This window comes from Vespa mandarinia, chromosome 2 (genome assembly GCF_050613455.1).
Source record: "Vespa mandarinia isolate Hongniang chromosome 2, ASM5061345v1, whole genome shotgun sequence".
NCBI lineage: Eukaryota > Metazoa > Arthropoda > Insecta > Hymenoptera > Vespidae > Vespa > Vespa mandarinia.
Window position 1 is genome coordinate 9,015,977 of NC_140811.1, and position 21,250 is coordinate 9,037,226.

The 21,250-nt window shown below is 30.7% G+C and overlaps 1 protein-coding gene across 4 annotated transcripts; it reads left to right on the plus strand.

Annotated features, from left to right (window-relative positions):
* The first annotated feature begins 545 nt into the window (after nt 1-545).
* LOC118450297 (ras-related protein Rab-37) lies at nt 546-21,161 on the plus strand. Of its 4 annotated transcripts, XM_035885972.2 has the most exons (7): nt 546-1,342; nt 2,173-2,430; nt 5,646-5,756; nt 18,814-18,922; nt 19,065-19,175; nt 19,618-19,759; nt 19,960-21,161. In XM_035885972.2, exons 2-7 carry the CDS (start codon nt 2,176-2,178, stop codon nt 20,075-20,077), a joined length of 846 nt encoding a protein of 281 aa, XP_035741865.1. In that variant the 5' UTR covers nt 546-1,342; nt 2,173-2,175; the 3' UTR covers nt 20,078-21,161. The 4 variants fall into 4 exon arrangements, with proteins under 4 accessions (XP_035741865.1, XP_085521017.1, XP_035741864.2 ...); XM_085664891.1 differs by lacking the exon at nt 546-1,342 and having other exon boundaries at nt 2,195-2,443; XM_035885971.2 differs by lacking the exons at nt 546-1,342; nt 2,173-2,430; nt 5,646-5,756 and adding exons at nt 16,792-18,183; nt 18,522-18,632.
* The last annotated feature ends 89 nt before the right edge of the window (nt 21,162-21,250 follow it).

Consider the following 21,250-nt stretch of genomic DNA (forward strand, 5'->3'; position numbering starts at 1 on the left):
TATCCTGGCTACGATAGTTAGAGTTACATTAGTTCGAGGTCTCATTATCAAATATAAATTAGCAATAATTTGTAAATTCATGGTATATCCTGAGTCTCACACGTTGCATTACGAACTGAAATGATATTCCATTCAAAAGATTTCCTTCTCTTTTTTTTTTTCTCTCTTTCTCTTTTTTTTTTATTTGAGCAAGTTCGACATCTGAAAGTTTGTCAAAATAATCTGTTGACCTCAACATTTAGGAAGAACGACGAAAACATAGAGGTTGCTTTTTAAAGGAGAAGAAGAAAAAATTCTTGACATTTACTCGAGAAAATACATGTGCTTTTCTCTCTAATCGATTTCTCCCTCTCAACTCCTCGCCTACATCCTTCCAACTTCTCCACTGACTCTCGGTTGTCTTGTTCCATGACGTAACGAGGAGCAAGCCAATCGATCGTCCGACGACATTCTATCGAGGGAACTCTAAAAGGTGCTTGCTAATTGATAAGACATACTTTAGATCGTTCGATCTTCATCTTGGTTAGATCTTTCAATGTGAAAAGTTGAATGATCGATCAATATTAAATAAAAATGTATATATCTGATCTAATTGAAGTGTTGCAAAGATTGTGAAAATGTTCAAGGTTAAGTCGAAGATGTTCCTGAACCTACATCAACAAAGATGATATCGCCATAAGGCGATAAAAGTAAAGAGCGCGTGCCTCGTTCCTGGTGACATATGCGCGCACGCGTCTCTCCTCTCTCTCTCTCTTTTTCTCTCCTTCTCTCGTTCTCTCTCTTTTTCTCTCTTCGTGACGCGTTTGGCCTCGTATGACGTAATCCAGAGGTGTAAGCGCAACGAAAAGACTAGTACGCCGTCGAGGATAGCGCGAACGTGGATGATTACTACGCGATGTCCTAGTTTCAGATTTCCAAGTGATTCTCCTTCTTTGCATTTAGTTGCTTCGAATTATCTTTAGAAACTCCGTGAACGTTTATTGATCTACTTTTGTCTGTTAAAAGCTTCAAACAATCGTTAGAATCCTTCTGTTAAGTGACATCGTGATCGTCTCGTGATTGTCACGTGACGTGATAAAAGTGACGGAAAAAAGGCGTTCAAAGTTCGCCTTTGATTCGCTTGTGATTGATGAATATATAACAGTTTTGATATCTCTTCGCTAATGATCTTACAACTATGTATGGATGATTGTATGCAATTTGCTGATGAAATTGATATTGAACAAGGATAACGACGTAGGTTCAACGCAAAAACCGATTTACTTTGACCGTTTTAAAGTCTCTCTTTTCATTCTCATTCGTAAGGAGAGCCGTTGCTTTCAAGTATCTACGAGAATTTGAGGTAAGAATTTTTCTTTTATTATAAAAAGAAAATAATTGTTTTATTTTCATAAGCGAGAGTATATCAGGGTTGAGATTGTTGAAAAGGCGGATTTAGAGGAGTTGAAGTAGCCTTCAATATAATTTCTTATTAAAATCTATATCAATCGATCGATAAGATCAATCGATTCGATAAGATCTAGAATCGAATACTACGTCCATTTTTTGTAATATCGTATTAAGAATTATTAAATCAACTTCTTTTATGGACATTTAAAAGGAATGTTATTCTTGAAAAATTATTAATCTTCCATAATGTAATTTTGAAGTTACATACTCATATTTACTAAATCTTAATTTCTTTTCGTCACTAATGTATCACAGATTGTTTATATAATGAGTTATAATGTTTACTAAGATAAGTTATATTTAGTATAATATAATTATACTAATATAAGTAGAATATAACAGTATAATAGTAAAATTATATAAGTATATTATCTATACTATAATATATATCTATAATTTCATTATACTATACTATACTACATATATATATTAATATATAATATTTATAATATAATATATTATAAAATATGTGTAAATAGAATAATTATCTATGATGTATATGTTATATTATAAGTTTCACATTATATAATTTTTGTTAAAAAAAAAATTGCATAAGTTAATGAATACAATTTATAAAAATAACCGAGTAGTACGATCTCTTATCTCATTTTTTATTCTTAAAATTTGGAATATCTAGAAGATTTAAACTTAAACTCAGTTAAATTGAATATGATTTTTAATTGGATATTTTAATTACTTAACTAATTTATCATTAATGCCTAGGTTATGACCGGTGAAGGCTCAGTGGACGACGATGTCTTTGACATGGAAGTAAATGGATCTTCGAGAAGACTCACTCCTGTCGTCACAGAGCAACGTTCGGCTACAACTCCTTCCCCTACCGGTTATCGTGACTACAAACCACCAGCCGAGGTCTTGAGTAACAGCTATGGCACGACGTTTCACGCGAGTGGTGACTTCGATAGAGCGAGAGCTAACTTCAAGCGGGACCAAGAGAAGGAGGAAGATTTTGCGCACAAGGTCGGTGTTGCATGTATGTACTTACATACTACATGAATTAATCTTTTAAACATTTGTTTTCATTATTTTATTTTTTGTTATTAATATTTTTACGATCGATCATCCATTTATTTTTCAAAGTGAATTAATTAATGACGTCGAATTGATTCGTTGATGTTCGCTATATGAATCTTATTTCACAGAGGTTAAGTATACAGAAATCCTTATGTTTGAAAGATTCTAAAAATAACAATTTATTAATATATGAAAGAATCAGAAACTTAGTTTATACTTGTTAAGCATTTAGCAGGTTAATCAACAGTGGATAATTAAAAATAAGTGGATAAGTGGTTGGTAATCATTGTTCGATCGAGTAAGAAGATGAATAGCGATGTTTATTCTAGTTATGTTGACATGCTGCTAAACGTCCGACCGCTCCCGATCTACGTATTTACTTCCCACTCTCTCGACTTTATTCTTTACCTTTGCTTAAAATATCGATAGTACTAATCAAACTAAAGGAAGTTAGATAAGTTATCATTTTTGTTTTTTTTTGTTAAAAAAATAATTCGCTTTATTGAAACTTAATACTCGACCGATAAGATAGATAGCTTCGTCGATAATGCAGGAGACTTTAATTTTGAATCGGAAAATATGCACAATCCATGAGGTACGACGATTATTACCATCTGCTTGTGTTAAAATGATGATCGATTATTATTATAATAAAATTTATTTATACATATATATGTATTAAAGCGTTTGTTATTTGGCAATTAGAAAAGGTTATTAACTCGAAATGATCGTTCGAACTAGTCAAAAGCTATCGCAATGAACGTAGATATCTTTCATACGGCAGAACGTACACACATACTCATATATAAATACTCTCGAAAGTAGTCCTCGCTTTCACCAACGATATATAAAGCTGGTACTACGAGCAAAGGCGCCGTATTCGGTTGGCTATATATAACGCGAACCAAGTAGAAAACACGTTTGCCCATTAATAGTAATTACTTAGCCTTCTTAATTGACGGGGAAAACGTTCAGCGTAATTTACGTCCATTTCCGTACGTGTACTAAGGAACGCAAACTTTTCCCTGATGGTGTAGATCTTTGGATTGAAAATTTAATAAATAAATCGAATAATCGTTAAGAAAATTATTTTTATTTCAATTTTTATTAATATTTTAATTTTATAAATATGTTAATCGCTATTATGTTTTATAAAAAAAAATAATTTATATAACCATTGTCATATCTTTTGTAACTTTTTTGTAAAAAATAAAAACAAAGAAAAATTCTAATGCTATAGTTTTTTTTTTAATACATTTTAATACACCTTCTTTATTTTTTTTTTTTGATAACCCATGTTTATTATATTTTTGAATGGATTTTACATAAGTTTGAAATTTGATGATTCCTTATGGCAATTAGTGCGTTCACCATTTATAACTTTCTACAACCCTTGATTGTATGTAAAAAAAATTACGTAATACAAAATTTATAACAAAATTTATATTAATATAATTATAGTATAGTGAGAGTATAACTTATAAATAGAAAATATTAACTTGGGATATAAGCTAATTGTGATGAAGAAACAAGATAAGATTAAAAAAAATATTAATATATATAAATATGTGATTTCAAAGTTGCATGATGTTATAAAGGATTAAGAAAATTTGCGTTTATTACGAGAATCTCTTTCCGACACCATGACATAGGTAATGAAGTTCGAGAGTGACGTATATCGAGAGCGAGAGTGAGAGTGAAAAGACAAAAGGAGGGCAGTGAACTATGTTTCTCCGCCTCTAAACTAACATCAACTTATTGGTATGACGTTTGGTTACAATCACCTTAGAGAATAACAAAATTTTTTTCGAGAAGATTTTTCACGAATCGATATTGATGCACATCAGACTAATTTTTGATCAAAGATAAGTGCAATAACTGGTATCGCTTTGAAATAGATTTGGCAACATGACCGAGCTTAAAAGGAAAGAGAAAAAAAAATCTTGGTTCTATTACCGATTTTATCAATTTCGATAAGGAGCGTTCATGCATGAAAACCAATACAGCATGAAGCCAAAAAAAAACTCGAACGAGAGCTGGTAGGTACGATCGAAATTTTCGAGCTTGCATTTTGTTGTATCTGAACAAAATTCAATTTTTATATTATCATGTTAAATAAGAACATTCAGATGTTTCCTATTAAATTGTCCAGACGCTGTAATTATAATAATTAATCTCTATCGATATCTGATTATTTTCTCTTGTCTTTGTTGCTTCAAATATTTCATAATTACTTTTAAATATATATATATTTATATATATATATATTTTTATTTATACATATTTTTATTTATATATACATATTTTTTATTATATCGTCGTTTCTGAAAGATTTTATTTTTATGTCATATTGAATTAAATGTTCAGATATTCTTTTCAAAATCGTTAACACCCTATATGATGAAATAATTCGATTTTGTCAATGTTGTTTTATTTTCTTTTGTCTTTACAACTTCCAATATTATATAATTACGTTTGAATATATACCTATATATATATAAAAAAATATACAGCGTATAACAGAATTGTGCGATAAAACTTTAAGAATGCATTCCTCATATGTAAACAAGAAAATAAAGGATTTCTGGTTCCATATTAATAGAACCTATTTTTCTTTCTTATATATGAAAAATTCATTTCTGAAGCTTTGTCGAGAAGTTTTGTTACACTCTGTGTATATATGTGTTTATGTGTGTGTGTGTATGCATACACATAGGTATATATATATATAGATATATATATATGCACATATAGGTATATATATAGGTATATATATATGCACATATAGGTATATATATAGGTATATATATATGCACATATAGGTATATATATAGGTATATATATATGCACATATAGGTATATATATATGTATCTATATGTAAATTTTTTATCATATCGACGTTTTTAAAAAGGTCAAATTTTTATATTATTATAAAACGTTTAGTTGTTCCCTTCAAAATTCTTTACATTCTTTATAATATAATAAATAAATTACTTCCTATACTAATATTCCATCATTTTCTTTTATCATTTGTGTTTGAATATGTATAAAATAAAATATCCGCTTTTTGTATCAAATAATTAATTATATTATGTATAATTATTTTTCAATTATTTGATAAATTTTAATTATTATAATGATTATTTTTAATTCGTTACAGACAATTCTTCTTGGTGACAGCGGAGTAGGTAAAACATCATTACTAGTTCAGTTTGACACTGGAAATTTTCAACCAGGAAACTTCGCGGCTACCGTTGGTATTGGCTTCACGGTATGTAACGTAGAGTTTAACTGGACACACTTGAGTATCGTGTAGTTTGTTTACTGCGAGCAAAGTCTTTTTAAGATCGCTTTCTCATCTAAATGCATTGTACGTACATATGTATATAAATATGTAACAAATCTTCGATGAGGATCGTTCGATCGATGTTTAGTATTACGAGCTATACAATGAGTTGATATAATGATACCATGCATACCTCTATACAAAATATGAAGATTTAAATAAAACTTTTCTAAATTCTAGTTTGTCATATTTTTACAAGATATTTTAGGAATATCTTGTCTGTTTTGAATTCGCAAAAATTATTATTTCAACTGGAAATTATTATTGTGTGTGTCTGGGTTGATTTATAAATAAAATATTTATTATAATAAAATTGCAATTATTTACGAATTAAGGTAATATTTCCAATTGCTTTTTACAATATTTGAAGATTTTTTTAAGAATATTGAAGAAAAAGATATATATTCATATACACACACACTATTGCTCAGATTTATGGATATTCGAATTTTTAATATCCGAGTAATGTATCCGAATATTTGTTTAACTCTCGTTCAACGAATGTTGAAGCATTTTGATACGACTGCTGCATTGACCGCTTCACTATAATAGATACATATATTGCTTTAATATATATAATGACACATTGAGTTAGTCTTAGCAAGGATTGAGCACGCTATGAAAGGTTCTCTACGACAGTATAAATTGTAACGATTAAGAAGTGGATTAAAATGACCCGGCATATCCAAGTATCTGGCTACTTGATAATACCCGATGCTTGATTTAAATTCGGATATTCAAATTATTTTATGATTTGCAATCTAGTATCTGTAAGAACGAGTGTACACGTATTGATAAAATTGGTGTCGGTATCGATGACGAATCGATGATACTCATATTATACATACAATATTATGGTCAGGATGCAACGAAGTTGGCAGGACGACATTATTAAGAGGAACATCGATATGTCGGGGTGATATTGGCGGGCCCCTTGATAAATACATCGATATCGGTGCGCAGAAAAGGTGCGCACTTGTTTTCTATTTCATCTATTAAAAGAATAGGTTCTTATTCTTTCATTTTTCTGTGTAATAGATTTGATATTGGTAGTTTATTGTGTAGAATCTCAGTATAGCAATTATTGGATAAAATGTTAATCAATTTCAAGTATGTTTACGTATTGATTTTATTTGTATTAGTAGAAAACAGAGTATTGCTCATTTATGGCCAATAATCCTGGATTTTTTCTAATATTTTATGATATATAATACGTAATATTTAATACGTAATGATATATTGTCATTAAACATTTGATCACCAAGAGTCTTCGAGGTTACTGTTACCAACCCGTTACAGGGACACGTTAAACGAAGACTTACATGAATCCATTACATGAATTTATATATGAATCGTTATATGAGTCCATTACATTAGCCTGTTACATGAACTCTTACATAGGCCCGTTTCAAAAATCCATTACATTAGCCCATTACAAAAGTCTGTTACATGAGCCCGTACATGAGTCCATTATATAACCCTGTAGATGAACTTATTACATGAGCCCCTACATGAGCCTGTACATGAGTTTCTACATTAGTCTGTTACACAAGCTCATATATGAGCCCGTATATTAGTCCATTACATAAGATCGTACATGAATCCGTTGAATGTGCACGTACATGAGCCCGTATATACTCAATACTTAAATTTAAATCCAAGTATCTAAACACTCAGATTCAGATTTCTACTCGAATTTCGAATCATTCGAATAATCTGATATTTGAACAATAAGAATTTTAACACACATAGACATACATATATACATATCTTTCTTTTCAATATTCTAGATACTTATATCTTCTATGTTGAGTGTATATATTGTATATATACTATATATATATATATATATATATATATATATATATATTATAAATATATACTTCTATATTGGGTGTGAATATATATACACACGGGATGAAGGAAAAATCTCCATACGAACAAAAATCCATGTTTTTTTATTGTTTGCATTTTGGAATGATGAAAATCTACATTATATGTCAAATAACAAAATGCAAGTTTTAGAGAAAATCATGTTATAATGCGGGATCTGGACTTATAGGATTTCTTCATTGATGGAAACCTGAATATGCATATGTATTTGGTTTTGAAGGATCAGATCTTCATATAAATCCTAAATGACTTCCTTGCATTCTAGTAACATGACGGGACACCACCTCACTAGTATGCAAGTGCGTCAATGGCTGGATCAGGAGCTCTATTCATGAAATAGTTACGTATACGTAAATGGTAAATAGCAAGTAATAGTAACGGAAAATTTCCAGAACGAATGTCTTTGTGAGTCACAAATGCGTGCATGCTATTTTGTATACAATGTAAGGAATAGTCTATAAATTTTAGTGATGACAGTTGAGAAAAGTAGTAAACTCCAAAAATAAACGTAGAAAAAGATACAATTTTTTCAAAAATGGATTAGAAGATTTTATAATAAACGAACCGATTATTTTTTTATTTTCAATGTTTATATATTTGTATATATGTTTTTCTAACAATATACATTAATTAAAAAACAAAACCTTTCCGATCTTTTTCGCGTCATTTACTGCATTTAAAATTTCAGTTATTTCATTCGACATATGGAATTTTTTAAGGTAAATAAAAATAGTAATTTTGTTTTTAGTATTTAAGATGCTTATTTATATATTGTGTTAACTTAAAAAATTTAATAAAAGTTAATAAAAAAGTTAAAAATTAAATTTAAGAAAGGATTAATATAAAATTGTAATTAAATATAATACAATATTTTTTCAAACAATATATGTCATATAATATTTATATATTTATTTATTTAATTTTCTTTTTTTTTAATCGATATTTTTAGGAAGTATATATATTTTTCAATATATTATTTTGTCAAACGTAAATCAGTGCAACTGAAAGTGTATATGTTACAGATTACAAATATTACACATTTATGTTCAAGAATACTATCTCAGAAACATACGCGCATTTTTACTATTTGAATCATATGCATACGTAACATTACGAACAAGTTATAAAGTAGAGCTCCAGTAAGTTTTCTGGCCATTGGATCAGTCAACATGGGTAGTAGAGTGGCTATCAAGGTCATTAGATCTTATGCCTATGAATTTTTATCTGTGAAAGCAACTGAAAGCTATGGTTAAATATCAAAAGAATATTACTCCTAAATATCGATCACATAAAGAAAAGAATCAAAGAAGTTCACAACTAAATACTAGGACATGTACTATCACATGTTCTCCGTGATTGGCTGTTCCGCGTTTGCTATGACTTGCAGGAAGGATATATCAAACGTATATTATAACGTATTTGTAACTGAAACTTGTGCTACCGTTTGTATGGAAACATTTGTCTTACCCTGCACTTGTGTAGCTATATCACTTTGCTTTTTCATTCGACCGGTAAATTATGGAATAAGAAGATAGAAAAAACAATAAATCACTCGATCCATTCTTTGCAATCGAGTATGTTTGGGTATAACGAAGTGATTTCATTTCTCTTCTTCCTTTCTTTTTTTTCTCTTATCCACAAAATTCTTGATAAGATAATTGGAAGTGTTGTTAAATCGCGCGTGAAACGTTCTCTTATTTTTATTCGAGACTTTTAATACATAAATATATATCAAATAAATACTTAGATACATTGTCAAAAATCAGATCATAATATTGTATATATTATATATGTATATGGTCAATTTTATCTTGAAAATGTAAGGATTTTGATGTATTGAAATGAATCTAGTATTTTCGGATGCAAGAAAGCGATTTAGATAGATCTCGAATTCGGGAAAGTTCATATAGGGGGTTAAATAATCAAATAAAATATAAATGATTTTGTCATTATACAGTGTAATTATCATGGGCAACAATAATGTACGCGTAAATAGTAATGGCGCTACGATATTCGCTGAATTTCATACGACTGTCTCTGCGATAGACAACCAAATTCACTGAACTTCCTATGGCTGTATCAGCGATAGACATAATTTTTGTTAAAATTTATTTAACTTTAAAAGACATCTGTTGGATGCTTTACAAAACATTGAAATTTCAACTTTAATAAAAAGAACACAACACGAAGAAGAGCAAACATGGAATGCTGTACGTTGCCTTTTCTCTAAGTCGAAAGATTAAGCAATTTGAAAATCTTGTTATCATCAAAGAATCCATGTCACTCTCATAATGTTGTATGAAAAGAAGTGTTGAACATTATAAAAGTTAATCGAAATATAATATTCATAGAACTCGACTATGAAGAAAGCTGTGGCAGTTACTCCGACAATATAGAGAACTTCAACACCACAGCTGAAAAGACACAGAAAAAATTTGTTATGTCATCAGAATTTCCGATGACGGAATTTTTAAGAATTCAGGTTTCAAAAACAAATTAAACGAACATTATCATTAATGGTATTACTACATCGATAGAAAAAGTGCCATATATTTTTATTGCCGATGATTTCTTCCCTTTAAAATCTTGTTTAATGAAACCATATAGCGACAATCAAATGAAGGACTAGAACAAGCATTTAACTATCGATTTTCTAGAGTATGTTGGGTCGTAGAAAATGCATGTGGTATAATGTCTTGATATACTGTCTTCAACAGTTAGAGTCTTAAGAAAGTCTATTTTGAAGTATCAATACGGCATCCTATATATAGATAATATATGTATATTATATAATATATATAATATACATATAATAATATAATATGTAATATATAATAATATATAATATATAATAGAGAGAGAGAAAGAAAGAGAGAGAGAGAGAGAGAGAGAGAGAGAGAAAGAGCGTATTATGATAATACTATATATAGATAAAATGTATTTTTTTTATTATCACAGATGAACTATTATATATAGATATTATATATATTTTTTTAAACACATTATATAGATAAATGTATAATCTTAGAGCTAGCCATATGTAATAGAATGGGTGTTTAGAAGAAGGACATATATTACGTTTTATAAAATTTACTAAAGAATGTAAGAATAATTCATTGCTTACTGTAGCAATTAAAAAAACAGTTGATGTAATATAAGCCATTATTCCACTTTGAAAAATATATAATAATCCAATAATGAGAAAGTAGTTTGATAATCGCAAATACAAAATTGTGTGTAAAAATCGTTATTTTCGATACTGGTATGTATCAATTTTTCAGAAAGAATAAAAATAATTTTTTTTTTAATGAATGCATTAAGAATATGAACTATATTATCTTAATAATATTAATAATATTAGGATAACATGGTATAAAATTTTATAACGTGTAAATATAAAATATAAAGTATAAACTTATAAAAATAAATATAAAATATAAACCTATAAATATAAAGTATAATGTTCAAAATCTCCTTTCAAAAAATTTGTAAGAAATGCTCTTTTTCTAAACACTCATTCAATTATCGTTTAATTAATTAGAAGAACATTTCGAATGAACAATTCTTCACAGAAAAGGAATACTAAATGTTGATGGAAAAAGTCATTAAAAAAAAATAAACGTTACAAACGTATATAGAATTTTAATGATGAAAACAAACGGGATGATCGGTAGGAAATCTATTCGAAAAAGAAGATCGAGTCTCAATGAGGAGATCTTTAAAAGCAGGAGATATCGCGTTTTGAACTTTTTGCTCGTACCTACGTGTGCTAGCGGATTCACGAACTCGTATTTCTCTCTCTCTTTCTCTTTTTCTCTCTCTCTCTCTCTCTCTCTCTCTCTCTCTCTTCTTTCCTCTGACTCATTTCTTTTTACATTCTCCTCTCCGTTCTGCTTATTCGATCTTCGACATTCCTTATACACAACTAATATTTATACTCACATCATCCAATAAGCATAATGCATTGCACATAAGTTCTTCTTTATTCATATATGTATGTATTCTCAATGAGCGGATCTTTTCTTTTCGAATTCGTCAGTTTTCCACGGAATTCCTATGGGACAGAGGAATCATCTCCTGTTTTTAGTTTTCATAAATACAAAATATTTTACGTATCTGTATGCAACTGAGGTATTCGGCTACTTTTATACAAATCGCGTATAAGATCTACAAGGTCCGATGACAAGTGTTCTTTCCTCTTTTTTCTTGAGAAAGAAGATCGATCGACGAATGATTGTAACGAGAGGACAACGAGATTAAACCGATACTCCTTGAGAAACAAACTCCTCTCGATAATTCCTCTCGATAACTTATATAAGTACGTACATACGTATAGATATTATAGGAAGAGAAAACTGATTGAGTGGATTTTTAGAATGATATATGCCTTTGAAATTAATCATAGATATAATATACACGTACTAAGATGTTTATATTACAGAAATTTTATTTATGTATATGTTTTAGTAGAAATAAGTTTACTAACAATTATTTATATATTATAGGTATGTATATACTGAGAGAACTATGCCTTTGAATGAATTTTTTAGATGGTATATGTCTCTGAAACGAATCAAAGATACAATATATGCTTATATTGGGATATTTAGATAGTAGAAGTTCTATTTCAACAAAAAAGTATATTATATATAACGATTTTTATTAAAAGTTATTTAAATATTCTGTAAAAACTGATCCAATAAACTTTTCTTATAGCTTCTATTCATGAAACGAATCGAATATACAATATATATCCATTAAGATATTTAGATCTCGAAGTTTTATCTAAACATATCTGTTTTAATACAAATTTTCTATTTATAATGATTTTTTCTTTAAAAATTGAGCGGATTTTCCTAATGTCTATTTTTAAAACATATCAGAAATATAATACAGATTATAGAATTTCTATCTAAATGTATACCTTATTAAACTTATCTTATCAACAATAATTTGTCCTAGAAACGATTGTTTCCCGGGCAATTTTTTTAAGGTTCCTTCTAAGAACTGGCGGGAGTTTCGAACGAGATCGATATCGATTCGCACGTATGGTTTCTCTTTTGTTCTAGGCTGCTTTTTAGTGCTTTCCCTACGGGTGATTTTACTCTTCCGGGCCAGTCCAAAACCTGTTGCCATGAGAAGATGAAAGCACGTCAAATGTATATATTTATGTAAGAGAGAGAGAGAGAGAGAGAGAGAGAAAGGGATAAAGAGAGAGAATAACGCGCCGGCGCAAACGAGGAACAGGCGCACACTCAGCATGTCACCATAGAAACGCTGAAGGCTCCTGGTAGCCACGAACACAACGTTGGTGCGAGTACTGACTCTTTCTCTCTCCCTCTTTCTCTCTCTCTCTCTCTCTCTCTCTACCTTTCTCTCAATATTCCTCTACAATTTCTACAAGTGTGTTCGTGAATGTTGCCGATGTGCTTGTGTGCAACAGCTTCCCTCCTCTTCATTCGCCTCTTCACGGCCTTCAGGTGGTACTCCACTAGGGGGTAAAATCCCTCGAATCGCTTGACAGTGCCAAAGCTTTATCGTAGTTACTAGAAGAGACATCGCGAGAGTAAGATAGTGTGAACATTGTATGTTGAAGAGATCAAAGAACTGTTTTTTCTTTTTCTTCTTCTTATTTAAATTAACTTTTATTAAGATTTTCAAAACATACGAAGATCACGCTGAAAAAACTAGGTAAGATTTTATCGACTTTATTGAAAATCGAGTTCTCTTAATAAGTCGATGTAACATTAATCTTTGTCGTTTTTTGTCTTTGGAGTAGGTAAGTTTCTTCAAAGTTTTTATGATATTTCAAGAATTTCTAATTAATTTTCATTTGCTTCTCTTTTTTCCTTTTCTTTCCTTCGTTTATATTTCAAATCCTATACGTTCGAGGAATGATAATTTTTTTTGTAATGAATTGAATGATAATTAATTTGTAAATATATCAAATATGAAGGAAAAAAACGTAAGGAATTAAAATGAAATTGTTTTAAAAGAAAAATGAGAAACTTTGACAATAATAGAATTCGCAAAACTTCTCAAACAAATTTATGATGGAAATTATAATAGAATTTATCTAGCATATAATAAAGAAATATCATTTCGTTTCGCTCTCTTTAATCAACTATGAAGATAATATATGCGCGTAAAAGTGTCATCGTGAGAAACGCGACAGAAACGAACGAAAGAGAAAGAACATACGTATCAAAGCTAGAGTAATGATACTCCAACTGTAGCTGTTATTAATCTTGTGAAATAGGTACCTACTACTAGACACGTTTATAAATGTGTATATGCATATATATATATGTATCATTTGTATATGTGATATGCATATATGTATATATATGTATCGTGTGATCATTTTTGTCATTGTGAGATGATGTTATTTTTATCGAGTTCATTTGTCATGCAATTACATCCGTATATATACACATCCACACACATATAGATATATACAGATATATATACTGCAAACGTCGCATCCAACACACTTTATAATTTATGTCGATTTTATCTTTCGATACATGGCGTCTGTATCCGTAATAACCTATTAAGAGTGGATATATTACCTCATTAAATATTCAATATGGCTCTTGTAAAAAGTCTAAAAGAAAAAAATGCATTACTTTCCCATTCGTTGAAGTAAAGAACGATGTTTCGTTAAAATTGTTGGGCCGAAAAGATGGCGTCTTGTCTGCGTATATCGGGTATTTCAGTTTTCTTTGATCTTCGTGCATCTTACCGAAGAAGAAACAAGCAACGAATATTTATTGAATATACAATTTCATCGGTCTTTTGCTAATTTTTCTTTGCAAATCTCCCGCTGTGAAGATGGACGCTGAGGGCAAATGATCGACGTAAAGGCGACGTTCAAAAAAGACGATATAGATGCGCGCGCATCGTCGATTCGATTGGTTCTTTTTCTTACTCTGTGTTGATCACGTGACTTCTCTTCTTTCTCTCTTTTTCTCTTTCTTTTTCTCTCTTGTACTTATTAAAAGAAAAAAAGGTTTTTTCTTAAAATGAACAAATAATATAGGTGAAACTAATTAATAAAAATGTTATTCAAATAGCGTATCACCTATATAATAAAATGATACCGAACTTGGCAATTACAACATGATGATATTGAAAAAGAAGGGAATCTTTTTGCGATGTTCATGGTAAAGAGAATCGATCTTTGAAGGAACTATAATAGCGATAAGAGTTAATTTCATTGGTGAAGAAGTTCGATATAAGCTTCGTAAAAATCTAAGAAATAAGAAGAGGAGCATCTAAAAAAGACGAGGGAAAAGAGAAAAGCCAGAAAGAGAGAGAGAGAGAGAGAGAGAGAGAGAGAGAGAGAGAGAGAGAGAGAGGAATTCCTGCTTTTACGATAAGTTTTTTCACTCTAGATATCATTTCTCTGTGTCGTTGTAAAGAAAATCCTTCAATTTCATTTATGCTTCGTGATTTTCTTTCGATTTATAATTCTATTTCTCGTTGTTTTGATTCAAAAAAAGAAAAAATAGAGAGAATCTTCTTTTATCATTCTTCCTTGTATTTTTAATCCCGCAAAAAACCGATAAAAAGAATATTAACTTATTAATTGTATCAAGTTAAAAATTGCAGAAAAATTTTAGTTATAAGTAATCGAGATGGATGACAAAGAAATCTACGAGAAAGAAGAGATTCGAGGGACAAGTTATGGAAAGTAGTCTGAACGGAGTCGATCTATTTAAAGTAACTCGCGCGAGCACACTGAAGATACGTAACACTTGTTCAAACGCATCTCGAAATTTTCAGCGCGATAAATAAACGCGATAGTTATTCTATTTGATAAAATTGTTCTATGAAAAGACCAATTACGTACGATATCGTATAAATAGATGTTTTCGTGTCCATGAACATACATATATATTTTCAACAAATATTAAATATCTTTATAAATGGTATAAATTTACTATTTTAAATATGTTATGTGAAAATGCGTTTAGTGAAGTGTCTAGCGTGCCAGTCTACGGATCCTTCGCTCTACGTCGCGTCACTGTTCTGGCGCAGGTTCGAATCCCGTTCGCGCGTGTTTATATCTCTCTCTCTCCCCTCTTTCTCCTTCTTCTATGGTACGATTTTTTCTTTCTTTCTTCTTCTGCTTGTATACGGATAAATCTCTGTTTATTTGTAAGTAAAACGGAAATTTGTGTAATCTATATTTGTGTAGAGTGGGGGAAAGGGGTTTTTATGCAATATATATATTATATTTATTTATTAGTAGCAGAGGTAAAACTCATTCTTGGGTAAGTTTTTATAATTCACCCCCTCTTCATTTCTGAACTTCCCTATTCCCCTTCCTCCCTCCTGCTTGGGGTCTTTCTACATCTAAAAGAGGTTCCCTCCCCCTCCTGTCTCTTACTAAATACGATATAACATTAGTTACTAGTAGCAGCAAAATGTGTGGCTTTGTATCCCCACATATAAGCAGCTTTCCCCCGCGCGCGCGCTCCTTCTTCCCCGTTCATAGTTTCTCACACAATGATGATACTCTACAAGTTTGCCGAGATTCTGACGATCGAACTCCTTCAATGGGAGATCTCGTTGAATCGATGAAACTTTCGCAACTGCAGTCATAGTTACTCTGAGTGTGAAAAATATTGAAACCTTAGAAGAGGGGAGGAGAGAGGGAGAGAGCGGGATGAGAATTTATATTTTTCTGTTTTTTATAAAAGCATACAACTTGGTAAACTAATAACGAATAGAGAATTTTATTACAATTTGTGTTTGTGTGTGTGATGCCTTTAAAGAAACCAAGGATAAAAGAATATTAATGTATTATTTGTATCATGTTCATACAATTAAATGTGGTAAACTTCGTTGATGGATACAAAATTAGTACGATAGAAAAATAATGCTATCACTTTGTTATACACTTTTTACTATGAAATTAAAGAACTCTAATAATTTTTCTTTTTTATATCATATCTAATAGAAATATTTTTTCTTATTTTAACGCGTGAGAAAAGTTAAATTATTATAAATCTTTTTTGTTATTAAATTATAATAAAAGATTTCATCTCACAATAACTTTTTTCGATGAAAATATAAGTTCGTAATTCATGCTTAGAAATCACTTAGTCTATTTCATTTCATTTCATTTCATTTTATTCATACGTCATACAGATACATTCTGTTCGAGGTAATATTATGAATGGCGCCACCAATCGGATCATACCCGTTTACCATCCCTTAAGAAGCTTTATTTATGCTAAGCACTAAAGGGTCTCTTATGAACGACAGGTGTAATATAAGTCAATCCAAAGCAGTAGGTTGAATTGATTCAGCTTTATATCAATGCTGTTTCGAGTCGATCCAACTTTGTGATGGAACTTTGAAATATTTTTCGCACGAACCTCTCATTATTCATCTCATTATCAAAAAAGAGACATAACAAAAAAATATTCAATATTTATCACAACACTTTATCAAGGTTTTTATGTTATATGATTGAAAAGGTTACTCAACAGTTTGGGAAAGGTATTTGATATTAAAATGAAAAACTATTAACACGTGATCTTAGATAGAAAGAAATAGAAAAAAGAAAAGAAAAGAAAAAATAGATATTCAACAATAGTAAACTGAAAGATCTTACTGTAAGCACCCAAAAATCTTATGGTTTCGGTAATATCTTTGAAGGAACTTTCACTCGGTCGGTCTTTGTCTGTTAGGGAGTCGCAGTTTGTAGCAAGAGAAAAAAGAAAAGGAGAAAAAAGAAAAGGAGAAGAAGTACGAGGAGAGAAATACGAAGAAGCTCGTTCTCGGTAGAACGGGTCCCGATTACGTCTGGAGTTGAATGACCCTTAGGTTGTGTGGCAGGAGGTACAAAGAGAGTGAACGAGAGAGAGAGAGAGAGAGAGAGAGAGAGAGAGAAAAAGAAAGAGAGAGAGAGAGAGAGAGAGAAGAGAGAAAGCAAGAGAAGGAGAGAAGAGAGAAAGCAAGAGAAGGAGAGAAGAAAGTCGAAGAAAAGCAAGAGAAGGAGAGAAGAAAGTCGAAGAAAAGCAAGAGTAAAGCAAAGGCACGAGACAACGAGGAAGATCAAGACGATCAAGAGGAGTAAGAGGAGAACAAGGAAGACAACGAGGACGACGACGGCAAGGAGTGGCTGAGAAGAAGAAGAGCAAATTGGTGCTTCCGGTAACAGGGGTCCATGAGTACCGTGGAGGAAAGCGTGCGTAACGTGACAAAACGTAACAAGTTTAGTTCACGTTGTGGCACGAGCGAGCCGACCGATTGGAGCAGCTCGACTACTCCCACCAGTGATACATGGGACCCAGTCCAGGTGGTCCCCACCGCCGACACATCGAGATTCTCGTCCGCCTCTCTCAGGACCCAGGATCCGTTGGGCCCTCCGAGCCGTCGCTTCGACAACCTCGACTCGACCGCTCAGCAAGCCACACCCGATCAAGTTGACTTCTTCTTCAAGGTCCTCCTTTCTTATTCTTTCTTTCTATTTTTTCATGTTATACTTAAATATCTATATGCCATTGAGAACGTGGCAATTACCGTAAAATGAAAAAATATTGCAGAAGGATATCATTTGGTAACGATAATGATTCTGGAATAAATTTGGAAAAGAAACTTTCTTTTTATACTGATTCAACTGTAATGATATGTTATAGGGATGATTATATATATGTACAATATATATATTTTTTCTTTACCAATCCTAAAATCGACTCTTTCCCTTTTCGTTATCTTTTCATCGAAATAATTCTTTCTTATTTCTTATTTTATCCTATTCATATACTTCATATACTTCAGGTTATGCTATTGGGCGACAGTGGAGTCGGAAAGACCTGCCTACTTACTCGTTTTCGCGATGGTCGTTTCTTATCTGGAAACTACATAACTACCGTCGGCATTGATTTCAGGGTGAGAAGTAGATTCCATCCTGTGTATCCTATGACGATCTTCAATATTTTCCATTTTTAAACAAAATTCAAATCGATGGGAAAGCGATCCTCATTGCGTTGCTCGTACATTAGACAAATTTAATGAAAAAACAATTAGAACAATGAATTGTAATAATGAACGATTTCATTTTCTGTTTTAGAATAAGATCGTTACTGTCGATGAAACAAGAGTGAAATTGCAGATTTGGGATACCGCCGGACAGGAAAGATTTCGTAGCGTGACTCACGCGTACTACAGAGACGCTCATGGTACTATTGCAATTATTGTTATTGTCCTTGTTATTTCGTAAAAAAATCGTCCCTTTACGGTGAGGTTAAAGCAAAAAAAAGATCTCTCCTAGCTATTTATCGCCTTTGTTGATAAACGTAGCACGTTTGTGACTTCTTTCAGCTCTTCTATTGCTGTACGACGTAACCAACAAGACGAGCTTTGATAATATCAGAGCCTGGCTCAGCGAGATCCGGGAACATGCCAATGAGGACGTTGTTATCATGTTGCTCGGTAATTCTTTATGATTATTATTTTTATTATTATCATCATCACAATCATTATTATTATTATAAATGGAGTTGAGAATTATTATTCGTTAACTCTCTGTAATATAATTTTTTTTCTATCTACAAGAAAATTATGTAATGTGAAATAATGTAAGTTATACTTTTATTTGTTATTAATGTAATTATACTTTAATAATTACAACTTATATTTTAAAAGCATTTCAAAATATATTTGGATATGAAGTAACAACTAATTTGTGACGATAAAATAAAATAAAATAAAAAAATAGATACGTAAGTGTTTAACTTCAAAGTTATATGACGTTATAGAGGGTTAAGATCGTAAGCTAACAAATGTATCTCAGTTATAATGATTAATCAGATTTTACCATCATTCCATCAATCTAAATATTCTGCTCCGCACTGTTTACTGGATCGAATTACAGGCAACAAATCCGATTGTGGACAGGAACGAATGGTCAAGACAGAAGACGGCGAACGATTGGCGCAAGAGTACAAAGTTCCTTTCATGGAAACCTCCGCCAAGACCGGACTCAACGTCGAATTGGCATTTCTCGCGGTAGCTAGGTATGTACCTACTCTGTTTTTATATAAGGAAGAGATAAATAATTAGATAAAAATAGATAAATTCTTTTTTTTTCTTTTTTTTTAATTCTTCAATTAACGACTCTTTTTAATTTTTTAATTCATCGATTAGAATCTGTTAATCCAAATAAAAATGTAAAAATGTATTAGTCTAGATAAAAATGTTTCTATCGATTTTGTAGAGAATTGAAAGCTAGAAAGAGCAGTGACCCAGACGATACGAAATTCAATGTACAGGATTATGTACGTCAACAATCAAAACGAAGTTCTTGCTTCAATTCTAATTGTTTGACAACCTAAACTTGATCGCGGCATAATTATAGACCCTCGCTCGTAAATCTTTTTAATCGTTTGGATTGGCGGAACGATGGAATGGAAACCGGAACTGGTTGGCTGTTGAATTGTGATATGGTATTTTCATTAATTCGAACACAACGGACTATGAGCACATAAAAAAGTAATGAAATTTATTTTGATTTTCATTTCATTTATGAATTAAAAAAAGCAACAACAACAAAAAATAGAAATTAAAAAGAAAGAAAAAAAATAGAAATGATGATAGATTTCGTCAAGATGCGTAATTTGGAATTTATATATAGATTAAATCAAGATAAGATAATCAAGCAAAATCATTACAAGCTAAAATCTAATTTCTTCAAAAAAAAGAAAAAAGAAAAAAATTACAAGGAATGACCGGACTTGACACAATTCGTTGCAAAATTTTGATATAATAGAAAATTTTGTCGTTAATCGCACAAAATGATTAGAAACAAAAAAGAAGTGAATAAGTTGTATTCGTTTTGTTAGATATTGTTTTTTCGATCGACGATCGTTGATTTAAACATAATTTATTATTTATAAAGAAGTTATGCTGAGATGAAAATTTGTAAAAATTATCTACAATTTTGAGACATCGTACGTTGACCATTACTAGAAACACATAGAATGTAGTATACTTTTCGAAAAATTTCGATGCATTTATGATCCAAATAGTTAACAGAACGATTAACGAGCTTATAATATCATTTTTCAATAAGAAATTTTTGATACCACCTTGAATATTATTTTTTCAAATTTTGGTGATTTTTAAACACGGACATTTGCTCAAACGAATAGTATAGATGATGATTAAGATTTTTTAAATATTTTTTTAACAAGTTAAATATACGAATAATTTTATTGATCTCGTTTTTATTAATTTTATGATAAATCCATCGTTGAATACGAGCATGTTGTATCTGGACAAAAGAAATGTGCATCATATAAGTTATATATATAAATTGGTAATAGGTATATATATAAATTGTAAATATACAAAGTGTATGTTAAACGTGTACAAAAGATAACAAACAATGTATGATAATGTAAGGTCGAAGAATAAAGAATGATCACAAAATTACAAATATTGGTTTTATTTTTCTTTTTATATAACAAATACATTTTCTCTTTTCAAAATAATCGTATGCTATTTTT